The sequence below is a fragment of the Clupea harengus genome, chromosome 23, assembly GCF_900700415.2.
Source record: "Clupea harengus chromosome 23, Ch_v2.0.2, whole genome shotgun sequence".
In the NCBI taxonomy this organism is placed as follows: domain Eukaryota; kingdom Metazoa; phylum Chordata; class Actinopteri; order Clupeiformes; family Clupeidae; genus Clupea; species Clupea harengus.
In genome coordinates, this window is record NC_045174.1 from 3,605,868 (window position 1) to 3,615,867 (window position 10,000).

Consider the following 10,000-nt stretch of genomic DNA (forward strand, 5'->3'; position numbering starts at 1 on the left):
AAGTGACCCAACGTTTGACCAGCAGCTGAAGAGCAAGTCTGATCTCATCAAGCAAACAGAGGATCTGCCCCACTGTGGTGGGGTCGTGCAGGAATGCAGCCGAGGGCGTTTTGAAGTGGGGAGCCGAGGCCTGTGGATGTCAGTGGGATCATGAATTGCAGGCATCAGGGGAGGCTGGGACTGCTGAGCTAATTGAAATGAGATTTGGACCTGGAGAGTTCTTCTTTCTAAAGGGAGTCACGAGGCTGAGCCAGCCTGTCAATCACCTCTGCACGCTACACTCTCCTCATATCTTATCTTATTCATGCGTCACTTTCCCCCTTTCGCTTTCCATATCCCCCCCCCCCCATTGTTGGTTAGCCACATGCTAAACTCAGGCATTATCAATGAGCTGTGTGAGCTAAACATGCTATTTCAGCGCAGACAGCAGGCTGTCCTGCATAGTTTAGAGATGAGACAATGGTAGAGTCATCCCCAGTCATCCCCTCACACGTGTGCACAGCCCCAGTCTGCTGTGTGTCCTGATGCGGCGGGTCATGGCGGCCACAGCTGTGCGACCCGAGCGCCGTGTTCTCATATGAACTCCGGACCGTATCTGGAGAATCAGCTCCAGACGTCGTCTGAAGTTACCCTTTCACACATGTAGCTCATAATAGCAGGTTGTGCGTGTCGGACGCGTTCACCATGTGGAAATACTCCAGTTGGTTTACTGTACGGTCACACGACACTGGAAGTGTGTGACCATGTGTGCCGTAAACCCCATCAGTCTTTGGCCATCCACACACGCCAAACGCTCTCTGTATTCTCTTAAAACTGCTACCCGGGTCCAGCTGTCAGCTATGCAGGCCAGAGTCTATCTGCTGGGTGGAGGTCAGGCTTGCTTGCTTGCTTCCTCCTCTGCTGCAGATCTGTGTATGATGTGCAACCACCAGTGTGTCCACCCTGCCTTTTATCGGGAGTATCGGGAGTCTTTAGAGGGATGTCTGCAGACAGGCGATGCTATTTTGGATCTTCCTGCGAGTGGTGGTCTCCCCCTCTCGCTATCTTTGCTGTACTCAGGCTGTGGGGGGGGGGGGGGGGGGATCTGTGAGTTTGCTGGGCAGCAGTTGAGCTGAGCGCCTCGGAGCCCCATAGCATCTGCAGCCTGGAGATAAAGCCCAGGAGACAACCAGCGGCGTCCGTCCAGTGAGGACAGAGACGTCAGCTGCCGACCTGTCGATCTCCCTTTCTGTCTCTCTCTCTCTCTCTCTCTCTCTATCTCTCCTTCTTTCTCCATGCCTCCCTCTCTTCCCCTCAGTCTTCTATGTATTAAGGTTTACATTGTGCCGCTCATAGCTCATATTGTGCTGCTTTATTTGTTCTGGGGGTTCTCCACTCACCTGAGGCCTTGACCCTGTTCCCAGGTTATTGATTGCTGCTTGGTTGTTTATTGTTAGGAAGTTCCATTGTGTGAGATTGAACAAGGAATAGGATGCTCTCTGTTGAAGAGCTCCAGCAGAGACTCTGCGCTCTCTGTGTTTGTATTTAGACGATGGATATATGCAGTGATAGAGGAAGAGAAGTACACTTCACTCAGCAGTAATAGCAAGTTGGCACGGAGAGGGGTTCAGCAAATGGGTTGGAGGTTGGCTCCGCACTTACTGCAGCTAGACGGGGGAGGGGCAGTCATGTATATATATGTGTGTTTGTGTGTGTGTGTGTGTGTGTGTTTGTGTATGTATTTTGGGGGACTGCTTCGTGTCTGTCAGGAACTGGAGGCAAGAACATCCGAGCGGTGTGTTTCCATGGTGATGAAGGCAGGGGGGCACGCCACTTACGGTTTGTGAGTTTTGTTGGAACAAAGGTGGGGTGTTTCTCTCCCTCCCTCTCTCTCTTCCTGTAAGTGTGTGTGTGTGTGTGTGTGTGTGTGTGTGTGTGTGTGTGTGTGTGTGTGTGTGTGTGTGTATGCATATAGGGAGGGGTGCAGGAGGGAGAGAGAGGACTGCGGGCTGCTTGTCCTGCTGGTGATAGATGACTCCTCTCCTCCCCACAGCAGCAGCTCAGGCAGCAGACATTAGGCTTCCTGCTCTTTTATCTCCCAAACACAACTACTTCCTGTTTTCCACCCATATTGGCCTCCATGACTTCCACAAACACACCACTTTGGACACTGTCTGGTTGTTAGACAAGTAATCCTGTAACCGGACAGGCGTCTGTCTCATGGGCTGCTCTGGAGTCTTCAGTGCAGGGTTGTGTTAACACTAAGGCAGAACCACATTACAACGCATGTGTTGTCAGTCTCAAAGTTTTGAAAATGCTGTCCACAAACAACTGCCTCAATAGAGTCCTTTCGTAACATTTAGACTCCTAATCAGAGGTGACCTTTTTACCTTTCCTTGATGATTGCGTGGGCTTTAAAAGAATTCTCTGCATTCTTTAAGCATAGCTACTCCTAATGTTTTTTCAGTGGAGAATGCCGACATCGAGCACAACAATATTACACTTACGTCAGGGTGGGCGGACATGGAGTTGACGACTAGGCACTTCTTGTGTTAAGTGAGGATTCCATCGCCGGGCAGCGGTTGTCATGGAGACCTTTGCAAGCATCCTTTGAAGTGCAGCTGGTCGTCCCGGATACTTTGGAATGTGCCATTGGTGCAGGAGGAATCAATTATAATAGAGATCCGACCCAGCTCCCCCCCTCTGTTTCACTGGGCTCTCTTGAGAGACTCCAAGAGGTCAGGGTTGAGATGACCCCTCTGTGGGCCACCGTGGAGACGGGGAAATGGGTTTCAGCAGAAGGGCAAAGGTCATCATGGTTTGGGCTCAAGAGCGCAGTGGTTTGGGTCTGTGGAGAGAGTGCCTAGGTCATGGATGCTGGGAGAGGTCACTGAGGTATTGTCCAAAGGGCAGCTATATATCTGCTGTCCGAATACACATTACACAATACACACACACACACACACACACACACACATTCTTATCATACAAAACAGGTGATGTGCATTGGTGCTATGGAGAGCACTCAGCTGATGGGGGCTGGGGGAGGTCACGGAGCTGTATTGTCAAAGGGATGGGAATGGATCTGTTGCTAATACACACACATTCATGCACATCCACACAGCGATACTCATTATGCAGACTATGGCTTTCCAGCTATTCCTGATGGGTGGTAGCCCTTTTGTCTGTCTGCGCGTGTGTGTGCATTTTTGGAGTGTTTGCACCAACCTCGGTGCTGAGAGTTGGGATGTACATGTTTGTGCCACGCAAGACTGGTATTTCTGTCTGATGAGATGGGCATCCTGCTGCTAATGCAATGAAAAGTCATTTGGATCACTCGGGTCTCCGTCTCCCTCACTCCCCCCCCCCCCCCCCCCCCCCCCTCTGGTCGAAGACATGTCTACTGCTCCATGAGCCCCTCACCCTAACTGTCCAACTCCCAACAACTCCCGCGGTCATTTCAGGACCCAGAACTATCTACAGACCTTCTCCATACAGGACTCTCCAGCTCTCACTCCCACTGGCCCAGTGCTGGCCCAGTGCTGGCCCAATGTTGTCTGAACACGCCGCTGTCCTCTCAGTCTTTGCCCAGGCAGCTGAGCTGGCTTTGAGAGAGAGAGTTCAGTCCCGTTGGCGACGAGCGGGGAATCAGAGCCCTGCTGGTGATCAGGAGCAGTTTGGCCCGGAGCCTGAGGGCCACAGCCATCACTCTCCCTCTCACCAAGCCACCCTTCAGCTCAGCCACTTAGAGCCAATCAGTCCAGCTGGATATACAGAGCTATATACAGAACCAGAGCTAGGGTTATTGCGTTCAGTGGAGCCGAGAGAGAGAGAGAGAGAGAGAGAGAGAGAGAGAGAGAGAGAGAGAGAGAGAGAGAGAGAGAGAGAGAGAGAGAGAGAGAGGTGTTCATGGGTGGGATGGGGGCTTGTGCCGGGACCCGCCGAGGTGAGGGCAGATTTACATGTTTGTTTTCCTTGTCTCTCTCGCCCATATTTTGCCATTTCTTCTCCTCCATCTCCTCTCTCTCTCCGTCTCGGTCTCTCTTCCCTTTGTGTGCCCATCTAGCGCTCAGAGATGAATAATGGAGGAACAAGGAAAGGCTTGTGTTAAATCTGTGTAGGTTGAAGATGGGGCCTGAAATACTACATGACATTAATCAGGTGCCTCTGGGTGTGTGTTTAGGGCTGTGTGTGTGTGTGTGTGTGTATCCTGCTCACTTTTGTCTCTCTGTCTACAGTGCCGGACGACCTCACTCCAGAGGAGAAGCAGGAATTGGAGAATATCCGACGCCGAAAACAGGAGCTCCTGGAGGACATACAGGTACATGCGCGCACACACACACACACACACACACACACACAAACAAACAGATGGAGAGAATCAATGGATGATGTGTCTGGTCAACGGCTCTTTTTCTGTCATCCTATCCTATCATGCCCTTTTAGTCTACGGTCTTTTCTCTCTTTCGTTCTCGTCTCGTTTTTGTGTTTTTGCTCTTCTTCTCATTGCCTCTACTTCACCTCCTTTCTTCTTTTTTTTCTCCCAAGTTCTTTGATTTCCTCAGCTCTCCCATTTTCTCTCCTCTCCTCTCCTCTCATCTCATCTGTGTTGAATATCTCTCCTCCTCTCCTCTCCTCTCCTCTCATCTCATCTGTGTTGAATATCTCTCTCCTCTCCTCTCCTCTCCTCTCCTCTCCTCTCCTCCTCTGTGTGTAGTGAATGCAGACTCTCTGGCTGACCTCAAGGTCCCCGCCTGCAGCTCCTGAAATATTAACAGCAGTCTGCTCTCATCCTGATTGTGTCTGCCTCCACTCTCTCTCTCTCTCTCCCTCACCTCAGCCTCACGCCCCCTTTCTCCACTCATCCCCTCAGCCCTTCTTCTTCCTCCCTCTATCCAGAGGCTCACCATCAAACTCCACACAGGCTGGGAGCCAGGCGCTCCAGCGCAGTCAGCCTCAGTGGTTGAGAGCAGTCACGTCGTTACTCAACTGGTATATACTCATGTGTTCTAGTGTAGTGTGGTAACTGGTCCAGGGTCAGTCAGTAATGTCCCATTAGCCAAAAGCCGCACAGTTCCCAGGTCAGCGGTCACGTTAGGATATGAGCTGCAGCTGGAGTTTCTGTCATTGGCAACAACTGAGGAAATGCTGCCTTTCTCTGCTCATCTCATTCTGTTGCCACAACCCAACCCCCTCAGCTCAGCTCAGTCGTGTGTGTGTAGGACTGGTTGTGTGCATCGGTCAGGTACAGTATGTAAAGGTATCTTGACATAGCTCGCTATTGCGTGTGTGTCTCTGTGTGTGTGTGTCTCTCTGTGTGTGTGTGTGTGTGACTGATTAATCCTAAGGGCTGTGAAGGGGACCGTCAGTGGCATGGCACAGCTTGGCCCTTCTCTGTCCCATCTGAGTGGGCCAGATGCCTGTTAAATTATCCTAATTAATTTGTACAACCTCATGGCAGTACCACAGCCCTCTTCCCACACACCTACCTCCTGCACTGTGTGTGTGTGTGTGTGTGTGTGGAGGAGGGGTGACTAGGTATTCGCTTCATTGATTCAGTAGAACAAAAGAGGCTAGCTGCGTGCCGGCTGCTTTTAGGCTGAGGGGGGGATGGGACAGAGAGCAAGGAAGAGCTACAGGAGAGGAAGACAAGGCTGGAGAGAGGGAATGACGGAGAGATCCAGAGAGAGATAGATAAGAGAAAGAGAGAGAGGCAGTGGCAGTGGCAGCAGGAGGAGGAGTGTGTGTGTGTGTGTGTGTGTGTGTGTGTGTGTGTGTGTGTGTGTGTGTGTGTGTCCGTCCCCTACAGCAGATGGGCCCTGGCCTAAAGTCCGCGGCTGGCTAAATTCAATTAGACTGATTCATTTATGTAAGGGGACTGCGGCCCATTGATCAGGCCGGCCTCTGGACCGGACCCCCCCCCCCCCCCCCCTCCTACCGGTTAATCACTTAATCAATCGTGTAAAAAAGCCCCGCTGCATTCCTGCCATTCCAGCTCAACTACACCTCTGCCTCCGTCAGTGTGGCCCCACGGAGCTCTGAGCTCTGTCCATCTCCAACTCTTATCAGCTCCCACAGATCCCAGATATGCCATCTCTCACACACACACACACACACACACACACACACACACACACACAGCCTCTCTTTTGCTCCTTCTGTCTTACATGCCCCAAACACCTCCCCCTCTGTCTTGTTCTCATATTGTCTTTTATGAGTTACCAGACTTCTCCCCCTGCTTTCCTGGTAAACTTGCAGATCAAAGGCAGACAGACAGAAAGAAAGTCGAACCACACGCACGCACACACACACACACACACACACACACACACACACACACACACACCCACACACCTAGCCCACACTGCTCCCCTCTCTCCCTCCTGCCCTTTCCCTCTCCACTTACATCACAGAGCCCCAGAAGCCCCTGAGGATCAACAGCAGCTTGTTACACACACACACACACACACACACACACACAGCTTGTTCACGTTGACATTAGTGAAAGGTCATTTGATTTGGAAATATCACATGGAAGCTCCTGATTAATGCTAATGGATGGAGCTTTGTCTCAACCACGCTACTGTGTGTATCAGTGTGTGTCTGGGTACAATATGTTCAGATGAGCTGTGTGTGTGTGTGTGTGTGTGTGTGTGTGTGTGTGTGTGTGTGTGTGTGTGTGTGTGTGTGTGTGTGTGCTGTTGGGACTCGTGTGCTGAGATCATGAGTCTTATGATGCATCCCAGAGGGACTCTGTGGAGTGTGTATGTATGGGTGTGCTTTATGAGACTGAAGGGACTCCTCTAACTACCCTTCACCTCCAGCCCCCTGACTAATCTACACGACAGAGAATTCCCCATGGCAAAGAGAACACACACACACACACACACACACTCACACATATACACACACCATCTCATACATACTCCCATCTCCCATAATCAGGAAAGTCTCACACACTGACGAGTCACATCACTTCCCACAATCCTCCTGTGACTCATCCTTCAGGATCTCAATCCTATTGGGCGACATATTGAGTTGATCTACTGTGACAATTAGCATTGCTTGATGCACACTAAAACAGAACTCAGGCCATTAGCCCTTAGCTCTGTCCACTAGTGTGTGTGTGTGTGTGTGTGTGTGTGTGTGTGTGTGTGTGTGTGTGTGTGTGTGTGTGTGTGGTGACCGTCGGCCTGTGAGCTGGTCTGCTCAGTGGCCAGAGGAGAGACAGTGCTTTATTAATGAGACTCCATGCTGCTGTTGGCCTAATGAGGGGTCAGCAGGTCTGATGTACGCTCAGAGGGGGGTGGGCTGGTTCCTCAGCAGAACCAGCTGACTGCGAGGGAAACCCCAGAGATGTGCAGGGAAGAGCTGAACAGCTGTCGTCATTCTCTCCCTTTGTGCGTGTGTGGCATGATTGAGCGTTTGTTGGCATTTTTTTTTGAGAGTAGACAGTATTTCCTCACAATAAAATATACGTGTACACACACACACACACACACACACACACACACACACACACACACACACACACACACACACACACACACACACGTGGGCAGTCACCATCCTGTCTTCTATGCTTGCTGTCATTCCTTCCCTCATTGAGTGTTCTAATTGGTTGTGATGGCAGAGGTCCCTGGTTATATAAACAGGCATCCCTTCTGTCAGGGCAAATGAACTCATGAAGGGAGATGAGTTAGAATCAGTGTACAAGTGGACGCCTCTGTTAGTTAACCTCTGCCAGCTGTATCGCAAAGATACTGCCACAATTACATTAACACAAATGTGCACACACACACACACACACACACACACACACACTCAGAGAACAAAGAGAGAACTACTGTCTCTCTCACACACAAACACACACACACACACACACACACACACTCACACACTCACACACACACACACACACTCACACACACTCAGAGAACAAAGAGAGAACTACTGTCTCACACACAAACACACACACACACACACACACACACACACACACACATTGTGTGGCCATGTGTGGCCTAATGAGGTACATTATGTCTGCCTGATGGAGACAGAAAGTTTCAATCTCCACAGACCTCATGTAACCTGTTTCCATAGACACAGACAGCTCAGGTGTGTGTGCCCGTGTGGGTGGGTGGGTGGGTGTGTGTGTGTGTGCCAATGTGTGTTTGCATTTGACATGAGGTGAGATGATGTCAGCCTGTTCTCTGTTCCATGTCCTCGAGTGAGACTTTAATGGACATCCATGAATATCACTGTTTACTAAGGACCTGATGGAAGCATCTGATCACCTAGCAACGGGATAATTACCATGGGGTGATGTGCACTCACCTTGACCACACACTCCACAGTCTTCTAGAACTCCATCAGGGAATTTTCCACGACACAGGGAATTTCCTTTACCAAGCGCATCTATGTCCTCACAAAAACGTTTAGTATACTGGAGTAAGAGAGAGATTAAGTATGCATAATTTGTTGTTTGTGTTCCTCCAAAGGGTGTTATTATAAAAAAACGTGGTTAAAAATTCTGCAGTGAGCCAATTCAATTTGCTGTCACGGTCATGGACATGCAGTGTGAAGTAAAATACACTAAAACATCTGTTAGCACTGACCAGGATGCCAAGCTGGTGGGTCTGTGTGTGTAAGTGGGATTCTGATTCTGATATTTTGAGCTAGATCCTGAAAAGGAGTGTGTGTGTGTCTGTGTGTGTGTGTGTAGTCAGACACTGTGAGTGTGTAATCCAGCAGCAAAGGCAGCAGGTTGTTGGCAGCTCAAGACCCTGAAGGGGCTTTTCTGGGTCAGATGCATGAGCAGGGGTCAGGGACAGGCATAGCTCCCCCCCCCCCCCCACACACACACACACACACACACACACAAATACACACACGCGCACGCGCAAATACACACACAGCCCTACAATCAAGGCTGTCTTCCACCAGTGAGCTAGTGTGACCCAGAGATTGATGGCTAGATCAGTGTCCGGTGGCCACCAAAGGGTCATGTGATAAAGCATGGCCATAAATCATCACAAAGTTGGGTTTCAAACGTACAAGACCAAGACAAAAGCCTCTTTCTAATGCCAACAATGAGGAATCAATGACTTACTGATTGGTAAACATGTTTGTGCTTATAGAGTGATTGGATAAGGCCAGACTGGACAGTGTGTGTGTGTGTGTGTGTGTGTGTGTGTGTGTGTGTGTGTGTGTGTGTGTGTGTCTTAGGAAACTGGGTCGGGGTGGTCAGAGTGGGCAGTGGTGTGGAAGAGCCGCTGTGAGTAGGGGGAGGTGACAATGGAGTGAGACGAGTCCATCACTCAGGCAAACCTGTGCCTATGCAGACAGTATTTCTTGCTCTTGGTTTATCTGTTTTTTCTCCCCCCCCCTCTCTCTCTCTCTTTGGCTATCTCTCTCTCTCTCTCTCTCTCTCTCTCTCTCTCTCTCTCTCTCTTTGGCTATCTCTCTCTCTCTTTGGCTCTCTCTCTCTCTCCCCTCTCTCCTCGCTCTCTCTCTCGCTCTCTCTCTCTCTCTCTCTTTGGCTCTCTCTCTCTCTCTCCACCCTGAGCACACACACATCACACAAGATGTATCATGTTTTGAGCTGGGCAGAGCCTGGTCCGTATAGTAATAATGGCTTTGGGCTGGAGGAGTTATTTTTAGAGAAGGGGAGAGGGGCAGCTGCTTAGAGGCTTTGCCTTGTGTTACACAGAGGAGAGAAGAGGGGGGCTTCTGAGATTAACACACACACACACACACACACACACACACACACACACACACACACACACACACACATACTGTACACACACACACACACACACACACACACAGTCTCAGACGCACAATGCACACAGGACCGTGCCCACAAATGATTCTCGCCTATCTAGTTAGTCAACTGCCAGTTTCTAACTCATGCGCGCACACACACACACACAGAGACATCTACAGAAACACACACACTCACAGAGACACCTACAGAAACACTACATGTACATACTCAAATGGTTTCCAAAGCTTC

General features: G+C 50.2%; 1 protein-coding gene across 4 annotated transcripts in view; it reads left to right on the forward strand.

The window, feature by feature from the left end:
* cyth1b (cytohesin 1b) overlaps positions 1-10,000 on the forward strand; it is a 65,973-nt gene that overhangs the window by 41,857 nt on the left and 14,116 nt on the right. For all 4 annotated transcript variants that reach the window (XM_031560597.2, XM_031560595.2, XM_031560596.2 and 1 more), the window contains exon 2: positions 4,218-4,300. In XM_031560597.2, the coding sequence (XP_031416457.1) occupies positions 4,218-4,300 (83 nt within the window). The remainder of the gene's footprint in view (positions 1-4,217; positions 4,301-10,000) is intronic.